This window comes from Choloepus didactylus, chromosome 6 (genome assembly GCF_015220235.1).
Source record: "Choloepus didactylus isolate mChoDid1 chromosome 6, mChoDid1.pri, whole genome shotgun sequence".
Lineage (NCBI taxonomy): Eukaryota > Metazoa > Chordata > Mammalia > Pilosa > Megalonychidae > Choloepus > Choloepus didactylus.
In genome coordinates, this window is record NC_051312.1 from 149,992,681 (window position 1) to 150,017,125 (window position 24,445).

Sequence of the window (24,445 nt, forward strand, 5' to 3'; positions counted from 1 at the left end):
TGGTCAGACACTAGAATTAGGCAAATGTCCAGTTCACGGGTATATGTGTTTCATTTTTTAACTTATTGTTATCATTTTGACAAATTATGGTTTATCCATCCTTCCCCACTTCGAGGATCTGGAATATTTTAAAGTAAATCCAAGATATATCATTTCACTGATCAATAGTACTTCTGTACACATCACCTCTAAACTAGAAAAGGACTTTTTAAACAAACATAATCACAAGGGCACACCAATACCTAAGATAATTAACAATACCTTAACATCACCTAATATACACTCACATTTCCCCAGCTGTCTCAAAAATGTCTATTTTCAGTTGGGCCAACCTCCATTCCCAGTGGTTAAGAGCAGAGGCTTAGGGGCCAGACTCCCTGGGTTCCCAGAACAGCCCCACTACTTACTACTCCTAAGGCCAATGCCCTGTGTGTGACAGAAGCAACCTTCTGGCCTAAGCAGGGACTTCCTGTCACATGACTGATGTTCTCCTTGCAAAACTCCTCTGATCCCCTCTACGCACAGTCTTCACTTCCTCCCTATCCGTTCCCAAAAAAGCCACCAAACCACTGGAATCAATCAAGTTCACCAATTCCTACTTCCAAGAGGCAATGGTCAATTCTTAGGCCTCACCTTACTCACACATGCACCACTCTGGACACAGGTGCTGACTCCCAATTCATGAAGACACTTTTCTCTCTTGGTCTGCAGTTCTCTACATCTCAGTGTTTCCTTCTCAGTAAGTGATAGCACTATCTACCCAGTTACTCAATCCAAAAACCAGAGAGTCATTCTGAACCTCCCTCTCTCAGACCCATAACCAAGTCACCAGAGATCACACTGGGTCTAACTTCCAACTATGGCCAGAAGTCCACCCTCCATACATCTGGACTACCACAGCCACCTCCCACCTGGTCCCATTGTTGTTGTCTCCCGTCATTCTGTGCAGCAGCCAGAGGCTTCTTTAAACATAAACCATACCAAGTCATTCTGGCTCTGATCTTCCAATGCTTCCCATCCCATTTAGATTAAAATCAAAGTGCCTGCCACAGTTTGTAGAAGCCTCCACCGGTTTTAATGACCTGTTTTAACCTCTCCCAACTGCATCTCCTCATACTCCCACGCTTGCTAGAGAAGCTTCAGCCCTGGGGGCTTTCCTGTTGTTCCTCCAACATGCCAAACACTTTCACTTGCTGCCTTGTGCCTGGAATGACATGGCCCCCTCTAACCTCACTCATGTCTCTTCCAAATATCAGCTCCTCAGAGAGGCCTCCTCTGACCATGCTAGGTGAAACAGCACACTAACCACTCTCTGCCCTTATCCTGTTTACTGACTGCCAGAGCATTTATTAGTAACCAACAGTGCAGTATTTATGTACCTGTTTCTCTTCTAACCCTATTAGATTATAAGCCCCATGGAGGCAAGGACAGTCTATTTAACATATGACCAAATCCCCAGCACTTAGGACAGTGCCTGGCACACAACAGGCACTCAATAAATATTTGCTGAATGAAAAACTGTTGATACTTTACCATTATGTGCTTCCATTTCCTCATCTGTAAAATGGGGATATTAAATATCTACCCCGCAATGTTACGAGGATTAAACCACTTAATATCTATCAAGTGCTTAGCATTAGGCAACACAGGGTAAGTCATTTCATCAGTGTTAGTTGCTATTCTGCCTACTGTTTCTTTGGGATTCACTGGTTATCCTTTCATATTCACAACCAAGAAGTCCAAACATAGTCTACTTTTACTAGTGGTGAAACTGAAAAGCCAGTAAAGTATATGTTATACCACTGGATTTTAACTAAATTATTTCATGAGGAGCCAACTCCAGATCTACCAAACGCTCAGTTATGAAATGGAAGACATCTCTAAGGAAGCTATAAAGCTTGCACTGCCGTTGGTAGGAGCTCGTACCTGAAATATCTAATAAGGGTCAAGGAATACAAATCTGTTTCCCATGGGCACCAGGATTTTTAAACAACCTCCCACTCTTCTGTCTTTTGCTCTAATACAAGGGTGTCCGGTGCACAGAAGAGTCCCCCTCACCTGCTTGATGATGCTCTGCCCGGAGACGTTCTGAATGACCGTGGTTGTGGAGGAGCTGGGTGCTGAGCCTCCAGGAGAACTGGTGGCTGGCTTGCTGGCAGGGCTGGCTGAGGCAGGGAGACCTGTCACCGCAAGTCCAGCCGTCCCCGTTCCAGGCCGCGGCACAGAGCTTACCGTTGTCTGAGCTTTGACTGGAACAGTGGCCATTACTGTCTAGTTCAGAACATGAGGCCGAAGGCTTAATTAGATACTAAAATGCAGATGAGCAGAGCCTTTCAGTATGTTATATGTTACCCACCACCCAGGAAGCCTTCCTCTAAAAGTACTTGTAATCCCAGCTGGATGTCCTTGGGCCATTCAGTTAGCCTAAGCACTCTCACAGCTCACTGATCTGTTGAACACCACGTATTTGTTATATTTGTGTAGAACCTAATTTTCAGAATGCTTTTACATTTAACATCTCATTTCGTTCCTACAAACTGACAACAAACGTTATTATACTCCTTTTACAATAAAGGAAACTGAGGCAAAAGGGATAAGAATCTTTTCACGAATCATACAACCAGTTACACCTAGCTCTAACAACTAGTTAGAGTTAGGACTGGAGCCTGCGTGGAAGGAGCCTCAGATTTAGAATCACAAGGCTTGGTACCACTTCTACCAGGATCCTGACAGCATAACCCTGGGTATATCACTACACTTCTCTCAAGTTCTGATTCCCACCATGTGGAAAAACCCTATATAAAAATGCTGACTCAGGTCTGAACACATCACCAACAGTAACTAAGAACCCCTGGTGTTGAGTGCCCAGTTGAACCATCACACCTCTCTGGGTCCATTCTCCCTGCTTCCCAGCAGCCTTCGCCCCCCCACCCCGCTCGTGTACCTGGGGCACCACTTTGGTCTGTGTGGCAGAAGCTGGAGCCCGGATCTGCGACCCCGCTGGTACCTGAGGCAGCGTCTGTGTCGACCCCGTGGACTGCTGGCTAACAGGAGGGAGGCTAGACTGGGCCACCACCCGCACCTGGGGTAGTCCAGCCGAGCCAGAGTGGCCCACGAGCCGGGCAGTGGACTGAGAACTTGGTGGAGTCTGGCTAGAAGTTGGGGAAAGCATTGTTCCTAGCTGGGGCATTGTTGGCGATGACACCAGAAGAACACTACGAGGAAAACCAGGGGAAAAACAAAACTCAAAAAACTCAGAACGTGGAAGCAAAAAGACTCTGGAGGGAGAAAGCTGGCGGAGAGATGGAGGAACTTACCTTGAGCTGGATTTAGCTGGTTCTGAGACAGGAGTTGGGGCACTTTTGTTCACTGATGATACAGATTGGGGGGAGATAGGAGTCACAGGCAAGGCTGGAGGGGTGGGGGTTACAGGCGTCACTGGAGTAGGAGGCATGCTGGAGTCACTGAGACTCATTTGGCTCTGCTCTGAAGGGCCACCGCCAGGGACCTTCACCGAACTCTCCTTGTTACTGGACTTCTGCAAACAGAAAATAAGAGAAATCCATGTGCACGTGTAGTGAAGGTGCCACTGAAGGAGGCGTGACCCTACAGTCTGTGATGCAGGGCGGAGAGTGAAAGCACCTATTCCCAGTGTGTCCTTCCAAAAATCACTAAGGCAGATGCTCTCATGAGGTCACTTACCACCTTGGATGGGGGCTTGGGTTTTTGCTGAAGGGCTTTTCTGGCTTTCGCTGCAGCTGCTTGGGCTTGGTGGATCCGCTCTGTAAACAAGAATAGTAAACATCAGGAATAGCTTACCCTCAGCAGAGGAAACAGAGTGGCTTTGTGCAAGTCCCAGGCCTTGCTGGGGCCTCACCGGCAGGCTTACTCCTGCCCAAGTACCAATAAAGAGAATAATGGAATTGGGTCAAGAAGTCAGAAGCACCCCCAGTCTGGTTTGACACAGTGCCCAGAAGTCTCACGCACCAAACTCTTCCTCGCTTCGGTCACGATGGAGATAGATCCACAGCTTTCGTCCGATGTCGTATTTCACACATGGGTCTTTTTCATAGTGTAGCCGATCCAGTGCCCCACTCACTACTGTATTCACCTAAGAACCGGAAGCAAAGGGGAACAAGGTGCAAGTCAGACCAGGTAAGTTATCTGGCTTCTAGAGAAATCACTGGCCATAAGTCACAACTGATAAACAGATTTTTTTCCTCAGGCTAGTAGTCGTACTCCCAACAGCTCACTAAGTTATTTGGAAAAACAGGAAACATCTGAAGACTCCTGAGAAAATGAACTATTTTCAACCTAAAGACACTGAACTAAGTAACTGACCAGGCTTCCCTTTAGTATGAGCTGAAGGAAAACCTGGAGCCAAATTAGGGATACATTCACAGCAAGGGCTTTAGGTCATGATTGTACATAATTCTGAGATACGCTTTTTATTCCTTCTGATTCAGTTTTCTTAAAAGAAACCTATGTTCTATTTTATATCTCCTTATAAATTTTCTGAAGTCCATTCTGGAACAAAGCTGAAAGAAATGATCTCTTCTCCATCCTACCTGAGTGCTGGTGACATCTGGTGCAAGAAACTGGGAGTCCTTGAGCAATTCACAAATCTCCGCCCGGGTGCCTTCCCCATTCGGCAGCCGGGCTGCAGCATCCCGCACTGAGAAAATCAGAAAACGCAAAGTCCAAGATCCGAGTAGGGCTTTCCTGGGGAACAAGATCCCTTTCCTTCCTCGGGTGGGTCGCTGTATATCTGCCTTACCCAGGTGGCTGGCGGCTCCACCATGAGAGTGTCCTACATACCCGCCACACTTCTAGGAAGAGTGAAGGGCCATGGACACTATAGAATTTAGCGGGTCCATGAACTTAGGTGGGAAAAGGATTACATCTGTATTGGAAATGAAGCACTGTCTCCAATTATGAATGATGGTTAATAAACCACAATGTACAGGCAGTGCCTGTGATGTTATAATAGAAACCCCAGACGTTTTCATATCACATTACAGCTGCTGCAGACAACTGAAAACATCACTTATACATAGTGACACTCATTGTTTGGAAATTATAGAGGAATTCTGAAGCCTGTTGTAAATTTTGTCACTTAGTATAACGAAGCACATATATTTCTGCATTAAAATTTTGTTTTAATATTCTGATAATCATTTTTTTAATTAGATGCACTATTATTTTATGAATTTAAAAACAATTCTGAGACTCACAGACTTCAACAGAAAGCCAATGAAATTCACGGCACAAAAAAGGTTAAGAAACCCCATCTTTACAGGAATCACAGCTCGAAAGAAGTAAGGCCCTACACTTATGCTAACTGTTCAGCTGGTGTGAATGAAAAAGAATGTGAGCCCAGTCTCCAGGGGAAGAAACACTGATTCCCGGTATAGATCTCTGGCGCTAGACCTCCCTCTTCATATCCCCAAATCCAAAGCTTCCAAAAGCTACCTATATGGAAAAAGAGGCACAGTGCATAGGACTAGAGAAAAACTTTGGGGTGAAAAACAGGGAGCCCTGACAATAAACGCGTGGCACCTACCCAGGGACAGGATGGTGACGTAGGCGGGCCGGTCCGAGCGCAGTAAGGAATGCTCGCGGGCCTTGTTGAGGGAGGTCTCCTTGTCAAACACGCCCTTCACAGGCCCCACAACAGACTCAAAGCCATGCATGCGGAAGGTGAACGCCTTGTGGGGCTGGCTGTACCTGCAACGCTCCTGCAAATAGAAGGGGGTTCCTCCTCAGCTCCCTGACAAGAAAGGGATCTGCCAAGAAGCTGGGGAAAGGGCCAGTCCCCTAGGCATACTGAGCCAACCGCTAAGCAGTCCTCAGAGCTCCAGTCACTGAGAAAAGGTGTAACAAGGTAAGCAGAAAAGTGTTCTGCTACTCTGGAAGAAAAGCTCAAAGTGTTTCTTATCCCCCCTCCTCATGCCATTTCTGCCCCTAAAAGATTCCCAACCAACAAAATATCTGAGACCAAGGATCTAAATTTCCTCCAAGAATTTGGACTCAAGAGCCCCTTTCTGCTCTTGAAATTTACAGTGGGTTTTAAGTATATGTTACCTGTTCCTGAAAAACCCGTTTCTCCTCCCCTGTGCTGGGCCGCACCACATAGTCAGTTCTTCTGGAACATAAAGAATTTTGCTTCAACTCTGAGAGATAGCAAGTGATTTCACAGATCCATTACCCCTCCTCCGGCACCCAAAACCCATTTCCCAAAATGTTTCCATTCCCTTTGCAATGTTAAAATACATCCCTTCCTTAGTACTTCTGATTCTTACAAAGGTCAAAAGACTACTTTTCAAATCCTTCCAAGAAACTCCAATAGGTATTTCCAAAATTACTCGATTCTTAGAAATCCAGAAAGGTAACTGGGTAGGAGGGAAAGAGGCTGACACTTTTACTCACTGTTTTCACTACTGCTCAATCTAATAGCAACCAAAAATTCAGCCCCAGAGGAATAAGGGACTTCAAATTTGTTAGATAACAGGGTGGTTTTCTCTCACCTAGGGAAGATATCTGGATATTGAGTTCTACACTTTTCTATGATGTCTGCAGTGGTTCTGTCACGTGTGTGAAGAGGTTGGGTCTTGGGCTGGAATTTGAAAATCTAACCAAAGGACCATACCAAGCTGGAAACAGGACCAAGAGCTCACAGCTAGGAGCTGAGAGATCTGAATTCGAGTGGGGGGGTCCTGTCACTAACCTTCAGTGAGTCATTTGACCTCTCTAGGCTCCATTTCTTAAAGGTGAAGTGGAAAAAGGTGGAATAGATGAATTATTCTCCAACAGGGACTGAGGAGGGATTAGTACAGGGATGAAAAGTACACCCACCTGCAAGGCCCCCAAGAGACTCCACTCAGCAGTGCCACATGCTACCCCCACCCCCCATTAAGAATCCTTTCCACAGGGAGCCAGCCACTCTTGCTGATGGGGGGAGGTCACCCTCCCCAGGTATGTTGAGGGAGGAAGAATCAGGGGACTCCTAGGATCTTTCTCAAGCCCATTCTAAAACACTAAAAAGCACCAGTAGAACCATAGCAGTGCCTTAAACCCTGCTTCATGGGGCAGCACCCACCACTCGAGTATTATACTTACACCCGAGGAATAGGGGTCGTGGCATCTGAGCTGTCTTCATTTTCTTGCTGGAGAAAAGGAAAAGGAGGCATTAACAGGTAGATGGACTAAAGAATTGTGGCTAAATTAAGGGCTCTGGAAACCCAGTGCGAAAGACCTGGTATTTCTTAAAAACCATACCTTACAGAAGGCCTGGTCTTTTGTCTCTAGCCATAGCTGGAAGAGAGCAGTTAATTCCTTTTCATTATCTTGAGACTGGCCTGTAAGAAGAACAAAAAGATAAAGACTAATAATCAGATCTAAAGAACGATTCAGAATCCCAACATTCTCCTTACTGCTGCATCAATGCCACAAAGATACAGCATTAATACCTATAGTGACGGTACTGGGAGTAAGCTCAGCCCTCGGCCGGGACGCCCTTCCTCCCACTGCCCGCCTGGACATCTCCTCCTGAATGTCCCTCGTGACATCGTCCGCTTGCCAGGGATCTGCTGACAACACTGGGTGCCAGGCCCTGCCTGCAAGGCTCAGAACCCTTCCGTGAACACAGTCTCTGCCCTCACAGGGTTCCCAGCCAAGTGGGGGAAGAGCACCTATAAATAAGTTCAATTCTACAAGAGGGGAGTGTCACAGAGGGTGCCGAGGGATCGCAACAGGGAAGTTACTCTCCTCTCAGGGGTCAGGAAAGGCTTTTGATGGGGACTACAGTAGCCATCTAAGCACTGGCAGCACAGGAAAAAGCTTGACTCCCCTGGGCCTTCCTAGAAAAAGATAAGTACTCTCCTTCCATGCCCTCTGTCCCATCACTTTGTTCAGACTTCTACTGGAGTACACGTCCTGCAAGAAACTGCTGGGGCCAATGCTACCAGTCTGCTGGCAGGGTGCAGAATGCAACCTTCAGGACTCTAACCCCTGGTCTCCTCAGTCAGCATACAGTGCCATTAACCCCCAGAAGGCTCTCAACTTTCCTGTCCCTGAATGACTCCTTACTCCCACTGTGCCTTCTAGAAATGCTGAGCCTCTCCTCACAACACCCCCTCTCCCTCTTGATTTTGCATGGAGGCTGGCTCTTCCCATACCTCCCAGCCTGTGGCTGGAGGCTCTCTCGTCACTGTGTCCTTCACAGTCGGGTGGCGGCATTGAGTTCTTCCTTATATTTCACAGGTGCTTCCAGACCATGACTCCAGCACTTCTGGAAGATCAGGTGAAACCACAGTCCACCCTTCGAAGCTCTCTGCACAACCCGGACTACACCCAGGCCCCTGTGCAGCACAGTGACTGGCCTGGCACTCCTATCACTCCAATGCCAGCCCACATGCTGGAGAGCTTCAACACCCACGTGGAGGCTCCACCCAGCATCCTAACCCCTCAGTGCCATCTGCAAGGATGTCCACCCTCCAGCCACTCACTACCCCAACCACAGTGGACTCCGTCCAAACCTACAACTGCCCCAGTGGTTAACTCTGGAGGCACTTAAGAAACACCTGGAGAACTTCTAAAAATACCAATGCACAGGCCCCACTGCAACCAGTACATGAGAATCCAAATGGATAAGGCCCAGGCATCAGTATTTTCTAGACGTTCCTCACCTGACTGTAAAATACAGTCAGTCTGGGAACCTCTATATACTAGCAGCATTCCTTCTGGTCCCAATCACCTAGCCTTCCTGCCAGTTTGTTCAGCAATTCCCACCAGCTTGACTGTGATTTATCAGGACCCTAGTCCACTGATTGCTCTACCCCCTAACTCATCAGCCCCACCCACCTCACTTTTCTCCACGTTCGGCTCAGATTCACATCCATCATCTCGAAAATAAGCACTCTTACCAATATAGTGATACTTCCGCCCCTCGATCTTGGCATCATTCCCACCTAGCAAAACTCAAATTCTAAATTGAAACCACAAAATACCACCTCATACCCACTAGAATGGCTATTGTTAAAAAAGTGCTGATTGGGAGGCACAGAAATGGGAACCTTAGTCCATGGGTGGTGGGAATGTAAAATGCTGCAGCCACCAGGGAAAACAGTTGGGCACTTCTTCAGAAAGTTAAATGCAGAAATACCATTTGACCCAGCAGTTCCATTTCTGGGTAGATGCCCAGAAGAATTGAAAGCAGGGACTCCAATAGAGATTTGTACACCAATGTTTACCTAAGCATTATCCACAATAGCCAAAAGGTAGAAGCAACCCAAGTATCCATCAACCAATGAATGGATTAACAACATGTGCTATATACATGCAATGGAATATTATTCAGCCCTAAAAAAGGAATGAAGCGCTGATATAGGCTAATAGGTGGATGAACCCTGAAGGCATCAGGTTGAGTAAAATAAGTTGGGCACAGAGAGACATATTATTTCACTTACATTAAATATGCAGAATCACAGAAAACAGAGTACAGGATATGGGGCAGGGAAGAAGGGAGAAGGGAAGTGAATGCCTCCTGGGTGCAGGATTTCTACTGGGGTGACGGGAAAGTTCTAGTAATGGAAGGTGGTGAGGGAAGCACAACATGCTGAATGTGATTAATCCCACTGAATTGTACGCTTGGAGAGGAATGAGATGGGAAAGTTCAGGTTTCCATAATTTAAAAAGAAAGGGAGAAAGCTAGAGGATATATAAACTGGGACTGTATAACTTAGCGAAACCTAGAGTGGATAGTGATGGTGATTAATTGTATAAATATAAGAAATTTCTTACATAAACTAGAACAAAGGTACATCACTATTAAAAGGTGTTAATAATAGGGTGTTTCATGGAAAAAAATACAATTAATGTACACTAAGGTCTACAGTAAACAGTAACATTATAAAATTCTTTCATTAACTATAACAAAGGTACTGTACTAAAGCTAAATGTCAATAATTGGGGGATTCAAGGGGTACGGGATATTTTCTTCAGAAGAAATGAGAATGTTCTCATATCAACTGCAGTGATGAATGCATAACTATGTGATTATACCAAGAGCAACTGATTGTACACTTAGGATGGACTGTATGGTGTGTGAATAAAACTGTTTTAAAAAAAAAAAAAGCAAGGGAGAGATTAAAGATAATAACATGGCAATACATGATCCTGGACTGAAAATCACAAAGGAGAAAATGCCCAAAAGGACATTATTGGGACACAGGAAAAAACTGGAGTACAGATAGTAAGCTTTAAATCAATGTTAAAGTTCTTCAACTTGATAACTATACTTAAGGTGGTTACATAAGTGAATACCCTTGTTCTTAGGAAATGTACATGGAAGTATGTGTTCAATGAGCATGATGTACACAACCTATTCTCAAATATTTGGAAAACAGATTTTAAGAAACAGAATGACACTGCAAATGTGGTAAAACAGTAAAAGTTGGTGGATCTGCGTATCTGGGTGGGGTGGGTATGTTGGAGTTCTCTGTATGGAGATTTGTCCTGTAAATTTGAAATTATTTCAAAATAAAAGGTTTAAAAAAAACCAAACTCAAATTCTGAACTATCTACCTTCTTCAGAGAACACCATACAAAAAGGCAAAGGGTAACACTATAAATTAGTGCCGAGGGTCTTCAACACAGCCTGGGGATCTTAATGAGTCATCCCCACACATGCTATTTCCCTACTCTCCTCAAAATTCCCACTCCTCAGCCTCCCTTCTCAATGGCAACAGGCCACCTTTCCTCCCTTATGTAACTTTACACACAAAAGACAAGCCATCGGCTCAAATGCCCTCAAATTCCCACAGTAACACCTACAAACCTATGCTGCATCCATCACTTCCTCCTCCCACTTTCTGCCCCATAAGAAGAAACAAGCAGCTTCCTCCATCTGAGGCCACCTGCCCTCAGGATCTATGTGGTCAATTTCCCTTCTTTCCCTTCTCTCCTCTATCTGCAACCTCCTCTCCATTGTACCCTTTCCATCAACACTTAAAATTCAGTCAAGTTTTCTCCCATTTTAAAAAACTCCTCTCTTGGCATTGTCTTCTACTCTCCTTCCTCCCTTTCACAGCTATCCGTCTAAGAGGAGTTGTTTAGATTCACTGTCTCTTTAACCAGGACTGTACTAGCAAATGTTACCTGACTGGGGGGAGAGAGGAGCCTCCTGATTTTGCAGAATTTGCTGATTTTCTTGATGGACATCAACGGTCAGCAAACTGCCTTCTGTTTTCGTAAATAAAGTTTTATGGCAACACAGCCATGCCCATCACTTGCATATCTTGGTGTAGGTATCCCGCCACAGCTGTCTTCAGGCTACTAACCTGACAGGGTAGGGATAAAATGCCTATGATCGGCTCCCATGAGTGTGCACCAGCACACCATCTCAACCCTCATCATCCCACCAAGGAATGACCACATATCTGTAGTTTTACTGAACATTTCCATGACAATGGAAGCTAATGACCACTCCCCATTTTTTGACACAGTCCCTCCTTTCCTTAACATCCAAAATTGGACAGACTCCTGGTTTTCCTCCTGCCTCTGTCATCACCTCCTCTCGATGGACTCTCCCATGCAGCCTCCTCAACCTGATCTTTAAATGCTGGAGTTGCTCGAGACATAGTCCTAGGCCTTCTTTTCTGCTCACTTTCCACTTTCTCCCCAGATGACCATATCCTCTATGACTTTGGCTTCGATTACTATACAGGTGCCAAAATTTATCCCCCCAAATTCTCTGGTCTGAATTCCAGACCCACAGAGCATAAAGCCTAATCAACATCTCCACTTAAACACCTCAAAGGCAGTTCAAGCTCAGCATGCCCAGAAACAAACTCATGATCTCGACCCTCTCCCAGGTTCAGCTCCCTCCACAGCTGCCCATCTCAAAAAACAGCTCCTCCATCTGATCACCACATTTCTTCTCTCCCCACATTCAATTCCTAGCCAAGCTCTGTCATTTTTACTACCTAAAAATTCCTCAAATTTACCCATTCTCTCTACCCTGGTCTAAGTTATCATCATCTCCCCCACAGGCTTTTGTGATCTTTCAAAAACTAACTTCACAGGTACCACTAACTTAACACTGTTTCCTCCACCCGGAATGCTCTTTCCCCCACCCTCCACCTAATATTCCTCCTCAGTATCCCTGCTCAGGAAAGGCCTCCCTCACCCTCCAGACCACATCAGCTCCCCACTATAAACTCCTATCCTTCCCAGTACTTTCCTTTATGGACTCTTACCAGTTTGTTACTTTGTTTGAATGAGTATTTGTTCCCCAAACAATCTTTCAGCTCCACAATGGGAGAACACTGACGTGCAAACCATTATATCCCCCAGTGTCCAACACAGTGCCTGTGCCTATTAGAGGCTCAATGTGTCACAAAGTACAAATGAATCTATTGCGTTTGTAACTTTCTCTCACCTTCTCTTTTTATAGACTACTCAAGAGAAAGCAAAAACAAAGGTTTGCAAATTTCAATAGGAAATCAATATTCAACTTTCCTCTCATTACCATTAATGTTCACCAAGTTACTTCAGGGACATAGTCTCACAACTTACACATTACATGGGGCTTTATAATATAAGGCAAAACTAAGGATCCACCTCTTTAGATATAGCTTATTCAGGGTTGTCCAACATCCCACAGCATATTATTCTCAATAGCAAATCCCATTTTCAAGAAAGTAAAATAATATTACTATTATGAATTAATCCAATAACACAGATAGGTGTGCACAATACATACACTGAAGCTGTTGTTAAGCACCCCTGACAGACCCCACTGTAGCCAGCACCAGACTGCATCACTTAGAAGGGATATTCTACCTCGGCTTCTGTGAGCCAGAGACTAATGAGGATGAAACCTATATCCTGCGAGTAGCAAAGGGGTCTTGAGGGATTCCCTCAATGAGCAAATTAAGGTTTCATCCTGCCTAGACTGTACTGACTGGAAGGCAGAAGAACTTCAGGGAAGAAATAACAGAATGAAAAACTTGCTGTTACAGGTGGGTTAAAAGAATTACTTACCAAGCAATTTCCACTGCTGGGTTTTCTCTTTGAATTCAACAAATGGAGAGAAATTGGAAGGAACAGCTGCAAAAACACAGATCACATAAACAGGCTACATGAGTCAGAGAGGGGTTTGCTGTTATTACCCCTGGCAAATGCTTATCTGGGACTAAATTTGCAGCAAGTAACTGATCCTGAGCTCTGAGATCGCTTCTGAATGTTTCACAGTGTATCAGGACAGCAGAGAGAGAGACCTCCAAACACACAGGCATAATGGATTAAAGCAGAAAAGCTGCAGTTTACTTTAAAAAATAGTTTGACAAAAGGGGAAAAAAAACAATGATCCTACAGAAAAATTACTTTACCTCGACTTTCACCAGCAAGATACTGCAGGGCTGGTAACACTAACTCTGCCCAGTTGGGAGCTGCAGAGAACCAGCCATTGAGGGAGCTGGCTGGAGATGACTGCCAATCCAACACCCGCTCCTCCAGCTGAGGGAAAGTAAAGACAGAACCCATTTAGATTTCTATTCTATACCAGCAATTCTACAGACGTTTCAGAGCAAGCGGGGATATATTTGTCCAGAGTTTGCAGAAATCACAAAGCAAGTTAGCTGCAGAGCTTTGGAAGGAATCCAGGGTTCTGCTTCTCATGCCACAGACTACAATAGATTTCTACGATTTGAAAACTTTTTCAAAATCTTACCACGGGAAGGCTAGCCTGCCCCTCCAGCAGCAAGATCTCCAATAGAAGAGAGAAGAAGCTGGAAGATATTTCATTGATTCCAAGGCAAGGTTTGAGGTCTTCAAGAGGCCTAATGTGGGAAGAAAAACAAAAACAACTGAAAAGACCAAGAACACATCCCAAGATCAGTTCAGGCCCTGACACTCCCAGCAGTCACAGAAGAGTTCAAGAAAGGAGCACTCTATCTCTACTGCTCACTTACTCTTCTTTGATAGCAGGTATTGCCAGTGGAGAGGGTGCCTGCGAGAGGGGTGGGATCCCCTCAGTATTGCTTAGGGGCTCAGTCAGATCCTCTGCCTCTGATTTGATCATTTTTATTTTCTTCCTCTTCTTTTCCTCTTTCTCCTTAACTCTTTTTTTAAGGACAGCCAAGTCATACAGTGCTGGGAGGAAAAACAACACAAGTCATAGAACTGATATTTCTACATCAGGAAGTGATTTTTCCCAAAGCCCACCAATAAAAGAAAGAATCTCAGTAATAAAACATTAAGATTTTAAATATTAAACACAATGAGTGATGTACAACTTAATTTTAACACTTACTAAACAGGCAATGATCTGTTGTTATTTTATATTCATTTCCCCCCAATAAAACAGTAAGAGGCAATAACCACAGCAAGAAGCTGTGGTTTGATTGATTTTTGGAGCAAAGAAACAGGCTAGCACTACTGAACACCACAGCCAGAGGACGGCTATCTAGAAAGGACCCAAGGTCACTTACCTGCTAGAGAGCCCTTCCTGCCAGCATTTACTCGAGTCATGATGTCATTGAGAGTCAGGTCCCCTGTCAAAAGGTCTGGGTGGTCCTAGTCATGACAGGCAGGGAGTTAATTATATGGAGGCCCAAAAAGGGAGCTAAAACTAATGGCGATTTTACCAAACTACCTAATAGATACGAAAGGATGGTAGGTGCATTTGAGGAAGTCAGACTGACTGAAAAATTCAGAGATGGAAAACTACTGCTTCTGATGATGGTGCATGAGAGGAGCCAGTTCCAACCTTCCCTTCCTATTTATGACACTTTGTGGCTTACAAAGCTCCCACATATTCCTTAGCTTGTGCACTCTTCCACCTTGTCAAGTTAAGTAGTGTTACAGTTCACAAAGTTTATTTTACAGAAAAAGAAAATAGAATTCAAACAATTTAAGGGATTTGCCCCATATCATAATGAGTAAGTGGAAAGATCTGCTCCAACCTCCAATCCCCCACTCCACCACCTTGCCTTTTCTACCTGGAAAGGTATCATCTTTTTTCCACTATACTCTTTGGCTCGGCTTTAGCAGTGTTTCCTTGATTTGGTAGAATGGGACATGGAAACAGTAAAAAGTGGAAAGAGCCCAGGATCTGCCTCTTGGCTTCCCCACTTTCTAGCTGTAGAACCCAGGGCAAGCTCCTTGCTGTCTCTGAGGACCAGTCAAATGGCAGATAATGATTCAAACTCCCAGTGTTGCTGTGAAAATGAAATCAGACACTATGTAAAACATGCCTACATGAACTCAAAGCCCTTTGTTTCCCTCCTGTTAAACAGCCTCTGGTTGTTCCTGTCCCCTGACAATGATAACGAACAAAAGTGTAAGAGATAATGACTACCTGTATCTTCCTTAGCCGTCCAATTCAGACACTTTAGGCTGAAAACCCCTAACGACTCCCCCACCCTTCCACCCCCATTCCCATCTTACCGGTTGGTATTTCCGCTTCTCATGGTGCTTCTTTAACATTATCTTCAGGTCACTGTCCCCCAGCTCTATTTTATCTGAGAGAAAATGAGCCAACCACACAGACTAAGTCATTCACTACCACAATGGTCAAATTAAAATTTTTCTTGTCACCTGTGATATTCAAAAGTAAGATTTCTGAGTTCCCCTTCTGACTCCTGTGTACTACAAGTAACAAAACTCTTGAAACAGTCACAGAATCAACACTTCAACTTTTCTGTACATTGATCATTAACAATGATTTTGGTTACACTTAGCTGGTCCTAAAACACACTGAAGGTAACATAACATTCTTTTTTGGTTCCTATCCCAAATAATAAACCTTTTCTAACTTCAGAGACATTCTAAGGAACTGCTATGGGTCTAGTTATCCTGCTGTTCTATTAAATTGTCCCTTAAAAGTGTTATTTTAAGATACTGCATTCTGCTTTCCTTAGCCCAAAACACCAGCTGATCAGCTGTTAAAGAAAATTTTTCTAAAAAGGAAGGAAAGAAGGAAGGCCTGCATGTAAAAAAAAGTGCAATGGTAAAAAAAAAACTTCTTCCCAATCTCCTCATTCTAAGGAACACGGCTTTATTTTCCTGCAGGCAAGAAACTAGTACCCATCTCCCTGTAAGGGAGTTCATATCTACATCCTAACTTCCCAGAACCTCCAAATCACCAGCTCGGTTCTCACCTGCAGTTTTCATATCCATAGTTGAAAGCGTGGGCACCACCCTCAGGGGCACCGCAGGACTAGGAGAATGCGCTGGAGAGCTCGGAAGCCATGAGCTGAGATCTTCAAAAGAAAATGTGTCTTGTAAATCCAACGTGGCTGTGGACTCCAATAGGGGAGACTGGGTAAGTGGCCATTTGGGTTCAACAAGGCTAAGCCAACAACTTGGAGGCCAGGGTTCCACCATTCCTTTCTGACCCTTCCCCAGACGAACTGGAGCACACTTAGGTCACACTTAAACGGCTCTTCCGGGAAGAGAGACTTCAACAGAGTGATGGGGTCGCATTGCAGCAGGCCAACAGTCACTACTGCTCTCCTGTAAGGGGAAAAGCAGTTCTCTCAAGTGGCACAATAGGACCAGACAAGCCCATTGTGGAAAGGCCCTGCTACACAGAGGTTTGTCCAGCAGGTTCTGACCTCAATTCAAATGCCACTTACACATCAAGGGGAAAATGTATGCAGTCATTTCTCACTGATAGGAATGTCTCAGTGACCCAAAGACCAAGGGGCTCTGAGTCCCACTATCCCCCCACCCCCCATCAGGAGAACCTGGATGGCTTCTCTGCTGGGGAGATACACTGCTACCACTGGCTCCAACTGGACAACAAGCCCATGTGCTTGAGGACACTCACCCTCTTCATCGGATGACAAAGCCGTGTCACCGCACTCCTCCTTCACTTCCCTCAGGACCTTCAGGTAGCGCTGCTGGGTTCGCCACTCCCGCTCCTCAGGGGTGTGGGATGGTGATGGGCGCTTCTGCCGGAGGGGGAGGGCTGGGCCACTGCTCCGGGCCATCTCCAGCAGGTCCTACAAGACAGCAGATTTGGGAACACGTCACTCTTCCAATCGTGTACCAGACAACATACATTCCAGAAGCTGACATTTTTTACCCTCAGTGTTTAGCAGGTGCAAGTTCCTCCCTCCAGATCGCAAAGAAAGATGCACGTATATGAACATGTCCAAATAAAAATGGCCCATGGTGATTCATTACATGGTGAAAACACCCAAATCTGGGTGCTGAACTGCTCCACTAAGAATAAAAACTAATTATGCTGTATGTCCAAGTATTTCCAAATCAAAGCTTAAGGAACCACTTGGGGCCAGAACAACTTTGCCTCCAAGAATTGCCAGGCAGGTCCAGACCCAGGGGTGACCAAACTTGGCACACACCCATCCAGCAGGGCATCACGAGGCACACGCTCACACACACACCATTCCCAAGCAACCAGGTTTCCCTAGTAACCCATTATGTGTTTGAAACCCACTGGTTTATCTCAGCAAACACTGAAGCTACTATATTTCCTCAATTTTAAATGCAGTTTTTTTTGTGTTTTAACACTGCTGTAATTGGGGTTGACCCAGGTTAACTGTGTCATGGCATAAATGGCAGCATGGCTTCCTTTCTTAGTGGTCCCTTCTATTCTGCACCTGAACTATTCCTGAAGTCGTGAAATCTGTGAACTCACCACCCACATTTTAGATCCAGTTCCCACATCACTTACACTCCGGGAAGCGAGAATCTGCTTCAGCAGCCGATGAAAATACTGCTGCTGAGAGCTGAGGTATCGTTTGTACTGCGATTTGAAGCACAGCTGCCGATACTTGACCACCTCAGGGTTAAAGTGTCCATCTTAAAAAAAAATAGAGGCACAGCTATACATACATCAGTCAGAAAACATTTAACAAGTGCTTAAATACGTTATCCTCTGTACTAGACTGGAATACTGCATGAAAAAAATTAAAATCCATGTCCATTTGAAGCCTACAGAAAATAATATTAACAAATAATATCTGATGTCCTTTACAGAAATTAACTTCAAACAACTGTAAAGAATAAGGAGAGAGTTAAACAGGGAAACGGATCTCTAAACAAGGATACATAAAATGAGGCCTGATTAAGGCAATTGTGGCAAACTATTAACAATTAACAACCATAGGTGAAGCTTATATGGATGTCTGTTGTACTACTTTTCACCTTTTCTATTATGTTTGATCATTTTTTTAAATGAAAAATTTGGAGGAAAAAAAATAAGTAAAAATGGGGAAAGTCTATTCCAGGGAGGGAGATGTGTTGCTAAGGCTCTGAGGCAAGACACAACCTGGCATGTTTAAGAAACTGAAGAAAGGGCTGCAGGATGCACACAGAGTAGATTGTAGCTGAAGAGGAGGGGCACAAGATGACCTTGGAAGATGGGCAGGGACCAAACCACATAGAAACTTGCAGGTCACGGCACAGGGTATGGATTTTACCTTAAGTGCAGTGGAAATAAAAGGGTTTAAAATAGGACAATGACGTGGCTGGGAGAAGAGAGAAAGCAGGAAAACCACTGTCGTGGCTGAGGTGAGAGATGACAGTACCTTGTCTGGTGGCTTCCCTCTCGCTCAGAATAAAAGCCAAGGCTCTGCAGATGGCAAGTTCTGACCTGGGCCCTGCACCCCTGGCCTCATCTACCACCACCCTCCCTGGCGCTCACTCCTCTCGAGCCCCACTGGCCTCCATGCTGTCTCCTGAGCAGCCACGTGCCCTTTGGGACTCAAAGTTCCTTCAAGTTCCCTTGCTCTGCAGTGCTTCCCACTAAACATACCAGGTATTCTCAGGACTAGTGCTTCCCACTAAACATACCAGGTATTCTCAGGACTTATTTCTCCCATCTTCATTTAGTCTCTGTGCAAATGTGGCCTTGTCAGAGACACCTTGCTTGACTGCCATGTCTAAACAGTGACCCTCCATTACTCTAGGCCCCTTACCCTTCCTTATTCTCTGAAACACTTAAAAACCACAATTTCCTTCTTTATCATCTGTTTCTATTAGAAGGTAAGATCATTACTAAATTTCCAGAACCTCAAAAATGCCTGACATGTATTATTTGATTAATAAACAGTGGTTAAATGAATGGAAGTGGAGAGACTTAAGATGTACTTCGGACGCTGATGGTCTGGATGCTGGGTGGGGGTGGGGGTGGAGGACAGGTCAATGTAGTATGATGTCCAGGTCCCTGGGTATGAGCAGCTGGTTTGTTTCCCAAGAGAAGGACCTCCTGAGAGAGGTCTACTTTGGACATAATGGATTTGAGCACATGGGCAATGACCATTGGAGGCGGAAGGACTGAAAAGCTAAACCAAGGGGTCAAAGCACAAAGTACTCACTATTTTCCCCAACAACCATAATGATAACCAAAGTAACCAGAACAGTACCTGGCACGTAACTGTGACGGTGTGAGGGCCTTGCGGATGCTAACTCACCTACTCCTCACAACAGCCCCATGAAGAAGGCACTGTTACCTCACGTCACAGATGAAGAAACCGAGGCACACAGAAAGCCACGTAGCTAATAAAATGGGGAACTGTGTTTGAACCCTACGGCAAGAGGAAATTTGACCTTCCAGAAAAGAGCTAAGAATTAAAAGCTACTGAGGGTGTCTGATATATAGAAATTGGAAAGTACCCTACTTCTTTGCCTATGTACTTTGAGGTTACTTTCTTTTAGTCTTTCATTTCCCCCACCTTTTGTCATTAAATGCTACACCTCTGTTGATAAAATATTTTGTACATATTGAATTAACGAAAATATACTAAAATTAATTTTATCCATTTTTACTTCCCTTAATGTGGCTACTCGAAAACTAAAAAATAAATATGGGGCTCATATACAATTCCTATTGGCCAGGACTGGATTAGAACGTAGTGACAAAAGGGGAGAGCAGTACCAGATGAAGATGGAAAAGCAGACAGGAGCCAGATCACGCCAAGGCTCATGGGCTCTGCCAGACAAACTGGATGTTACTCTGAGGAAAACTGATAAATTTACAAGTGGAGTGAACACACAGGAGAGAGAGAACATTTAACTGAGGAAACTAGGTCTCAGAGGAGGCAAAAGATGAAAGGTTCAAGAGCAGAGATTAATCTTAAACAGAAGGAAGAAACTCTTCCTCTGAGACAAGGAATATAAACCAGAATGGGAATGAAACGCTGGTGGGGGAAAGCTGCTGGAGCTTATGACTGATAAGCCTTTCCCTTGTAAAACAGAAGGCAAGGGAGTGTGATAAGCATTTGGAACTGAAGGAAAAGGTGAACACTTAAAACGGAAGCAGGAGAGAGAACCTAGAGTAAAAGAAAGCCAAAAGGCAATGATAGCCCAGTTAAGCCATGACCATAGAACTGACCACACTTCAGCTCTCTGCAAAACTAGAACTGAAGTATGACACTGGTTAGAGGGAAATGTACAAAGTCCTGCCTTGCCTTTCCTTGTCTGTCTCCTTACCAGACTACCACATACTATGTTGGGGGAAAATATGCTAGCCCAGTTGACAGTGCTGACATTACACAAGGTCCACTACACAACCCTTCTAAACCCCACCAGGTTTCCCTCACCTCTACTAAACAAGAAGAGCTGCTTTTTTCCTGCTTGAAGCCCTGATTCCAGTGAAATCATCTCTGACAACTGCAGAGGGCAATTCCTCTTTAAAACAACAACTCGCCAAAGTGGGGAGACTCACTGTGGGTCCCTAAGACAAGGAAAGGAGGGAGGTGAACCTGCCCCTGCAATATTCAGCAACTCTCAGGTAGACCTGCTGAACAAAACTCAAAGAGATGTGCGGTCCTTCTGGGGCCTCCTGCCAAAGCAAAGTAACTCAGAAAGAGGAGGGGAGGCAAAAATCTGATTTAAGATTGCTCCCAAACCATTCTGCCATCCCCAGTGTAATAAGTGATTCAGGAAAGGATCACCAATGGATGCTAAAACCACTGGGTAAAACAAGGCTTTGGGGAAAGACTATCACTGATCCCAAAGTATCACCTCACAGACTGCTAATTACAAAGTAAAAAAGGCACTCTTAAAATCAAGAGGTCTACCAGACACCACTTAGTCAAGCAGTCAAAGTTGGCATTACCAATGACACAACACTGACACCATGTGCCTTGTGTAGGGACACAATGGGGAAGACCGAACATCTCCCATGGAGCATTCTTGCCAAAAACAGTGAACCTCAATCATCTAATCATGAGAAACAAAGAGATAAATCCTTAGAAGGTAGGACATTTTATGATGAGTATCTTGGGCTCTTCAAAAAATGTCAGTGTCCTGAAAGACCAAAACAAAAACAAGGCAGATGGCCCTAGATTCAAGGAGCTACGCAAGACCCAGATGCAATGCATTAACTTTGACTGGACCCTGGATTTAAAAGGAAAAACAGGCAAATAGAAAATAAATTTGGGGCACAAATGAGAAAATATAATAAATACAGACCATCTATTACATGATATTATTTGTTCACTGTTAATGGAGTGATAACAGGATTAAGATTATGTGGAGAATGTCCTTTCTCTTAGAGAAACATTCATGCTGAAGTACAGGGCAGTCAAGTGTCATGTTTTTTGCAGCAAAAAAAAAAAAAGTGTGGGGAGGGATACACAAATCACAAAACATTTTCAAACAATTTTAAATAGCTGCAAAGGGTACTTGTGTCGTGCTGGTAATTCTCTATTTCTTGATCTGAGTAGTGATTACACAGCTGAGTTCATATTATATTAAAAATCAGTTCCCAACCACTAAGATGGCTATTATCAAAAACAAAAACAAATAAACAAACAAACAAAAAACAAAATAACAAGTTTGAAGAAGATGTGGATGGAGAAATAGAAACCTTTATGTGTTGCTGATGACCAGGCAAAATGGTGCAGCCACTGTGGAAAACAGTATGGCATATCCTCAAAAGGTTAAACTTAAACACAGAACTACCATATGATTTGGCAATTCTACTACTAGGTATATACCCAGAAGAACTGAAAGCAGGGACTCACATAGATACTTGCACACCGATGTTCATAGTGGCATTATTCACAAAAAAGCAAGTGTCCATCAATAGGTGAATGGGTAAACAAAACACGGTATATTCATGCAATGGAACGTTATTCAGCCAAAAAGGAATGAAGTTCCAACACAAGACAACTTGGATGAACGTTAAAGACATCATCTTGAGTGTATTTTACTCAAGGACAAGCAGTGTATGATCCCACCCAGAATAAGCAAATATACAAACAGAAAGTAGATTACAGGTTACCCAGGGCTGGCAGGTGAGGGAGGGAATGGGGAGTTATCACTTGATAGGTGTAGAATTTCTGCTCAGGATGATGAAAAAGTTTTGGTAATGGACGATGGTATTGGCAGTACAACACTGTGAATATAATTAATGTCACTGAATTGCCCGCATGATGGTGGTTTAAATGGAAAATTTTGTATAGTGCACAGTTACCATAATAGCATTTTTTTAAACTCCTTGAGCAACACCTGACAATCTATGTATTTTCTATGCATTATAAGTCAATCACATTTTATTTTTTAAAACAAGAGTGGCCAAGGCAACCAATTGTTGCACACAACTGCTCTCTGCACATGAAAAGAGAATAAAATGAAGGAAGAACTATCCACAGAGGTGAACGTCCCTCATTCTCCAACCCCTTCAAAAAAATAATGCTGTGCTACAGACCTCGGAAAAGCTTCTGAGCAATGTGCAGAGGGTTTCCAAAGCGGAAGTTCTCCCCGCTGAACAGGGCGAGGATAAGATGGCTCTGCTGCTCAATACTGTCTTCAGGAAAGTGAGGCAGAAACTGCTGGAGGTGTTTGCGTTGAGAGTCACTTAATACTTCTTGCCAGGTTGAGAGGCTGACTACATCGAAGAATATCTCGGGCTAGGAGAAGTAGGAAAAGCAGGAGAAATGTAAACAAGAGAAAAATAAGTTTTTACATTTTTGAATCAAATTAAAATTCCAAAGATCCTTACTTCTCAAACCTTAGAGATCAGTAAAGTCTACATACATCCAAACCAAAATCTTATATCCAACAGTACATAATAGTCCAGAGGAAAATTCCCAGCAGAGAGAGTCCCATTTGGTAGCCATCTCTGCCAACAAGGGCATTCGAGTGGACATCTGAACTCAGCTTACGCTTGAATGGCCAGAAGAGGCTAACACGCAAGGAAAGAACTTAAGGAGCTGAGGTCATTAGCTAGGAGTGAAAAGAAACAGGAAGGAGTTCAATTTCAACTCCAACAATTATTCATTCAATATTGTCTATGTGCCAAGGTCTAAGCTAAACTGGCATATAAATACTGACTGCAGGGGCAACAACTAAACAATTACAATGAAGTGTAGTAAGCACTGCTGTGTCTAGAAGCACAGGGGAGAAGCACACATCCCAGACTTAAGATGTCAGAAAATGCCCAGCAGAGGAAGTGACTTATTTAAGATAGTAAAGAGATAAGGAAAAGAAAGATTTGGGGAGACAGGTTAAAAAAAATCCACAAAGTAAAAACCATAAAAACAAAAGAATAATTAATACGAAAGAAAGGACAGCAGTTACCATAGGGAGAAAGGAGAGGCATGCAGTGAGGAGTGCACACAGGGGGCTTGAATGGCCTTGGTACATGCTCCACTTACTCTCCATATATATACACATTGTATATACTCTTCTAATGTGTGATACATGTCATTTTTTTTTTTTTTTAATTAAAACAAGTTCAGGAGATGCTGGGCTGGAGAACAGACAAGGAGGGAGAGGAGAGGCAACTGAGAGCAGAGAGAGAATAGCAAGGGACATGTAAACAAGCTAAGTAGCTATGACTTAGTTGTGATCCTAAGGCCAATGGAGAGCCACTCAAAAAGCAGCTCGGCAGAAGACAACCAGATATCAACTGCCTCCCTGGCATTTCTGCACCCATGGACCAAAAGCACCTCAGTCTCTAATAAAATAAAAACAAAAAATACATATAAATATTGGGGGGGAGGGCAAGTAGGTGTATGGGATATTTTGGGTGTTCTTTATTTTTATTTTTATTTTTACTTTGGAGTAATGAAAATGTTCTAAAACTGACTGTGGTGATGAATGCACAACTATATGACAATACTGTGAGCCACTGATTGTATACTTTCGATGGATTATATAGTGTGTGAACATATCAATAAAATTGCATTAAAAAAAAAAAGCACCTTAGTTTCGACATCCAAGCTCTTCCCCTGCAAACCTATTCCTGCACGAGTACTACTGTATTCCTAGCACCTAACTCAGTGTCTGGCAGAGAAGGAACTTAAAACAAGTATTTGTTGACTGTGCCGGTTTGGATATATTATGAAACCCATCCCCAAAAGCCATATTCTTTAATGCAATCTTCTGGAGGCAGACCTATTAATCTTTTTGATTAGGGTGTGACCTCTTGACTGAACGTTTCCATGGAGATTCGACCCCACCC

The 24,445-nt window shown here is 43.9% G+C and overlaps 1 protein-coding gene across 4 annotated transcripts in view; it reads right to left on the bottom strand.

The window, feature by feature from the left end:
• The window catches only part of NFRKB (nuclear factor related to kappaB binding protein), a 34,169-nt gene that overhangs the window by 5,784 nt on the left and 3,940 nt on the right, over positions 1-24,445 (bottom strand). For 2 of the 4 annotated variants that reach the window (XM_037841950.1, XM_037841951.1), the window contains 20 exons: positions 22,688-22,889; positions 17,705-17,832; positions 16,835-17,009; positions 16,164-16,301; positions 15,451-15,524; positions 14,493-14,577; positions 13,974-14,154; positions 13,733-13,841; positions 13,392-13,518; positions 13,045-13,110; positions 7,279-7,358; positions 7,120-7,166; positions 6,085-6,145; positions 5,564-5,738; positions 4,569-4,675; positions 3,988-4,111; positions 3,703-3,782; positions 3,318-3,538; positions 2,945-3,215; positions 2,059-2,271 (listed from right to left, as the gene is read on the bottom strand). In XM_037841950.1, coding sequence (XP_037697878.1) covers positions 2,059-2,271; positions 2,945-3,215; positions 3,318-3,538; positions 3,703-3,782; positions 3,988-4,111; positions 4,569-4,675; positions 5,564-5,738; positions 6,085-6,145; positions 7,120-7,166; positions 7,279-7,358; positions 13,045-13,110; positions 13,392-13,518; positions 13,733-13,841; positions 13,974-14,154; positions 14,493-14,577; positions 15,451-15,524; positions 16,164-16,301; positions 16,835-17,009; positions 17,705-17,832; positions 22,688-22,889 — 2,664 coding nt within the window. The remainder of the gene's footprint in view (positions 1-2,058; positions 2,272-2,944; positions 3,216-3,317; positions 3,539-3,702; positions 3,783-3,987; positions 4,112-4,568; positions 4,676-5,563; positions 5,739-6,084; positions 6,146-7,119; positions 7,167-7,278; positions 7,359-13,044; positions 13,111-13,391; positions 13,519-13,732; positions 13,842-13,973; positions 14,155-14,492; positions 14,578-15,450; positions 15,525-16,163; positions 16,302-16,834; positions 17,010-17,704; positions 17,833-22,687; positions 22,890-24,445) is intronic. The other 2 variants (XM_037841953.1, XM_037841952.1) reach the window with 2 other exon arrangements.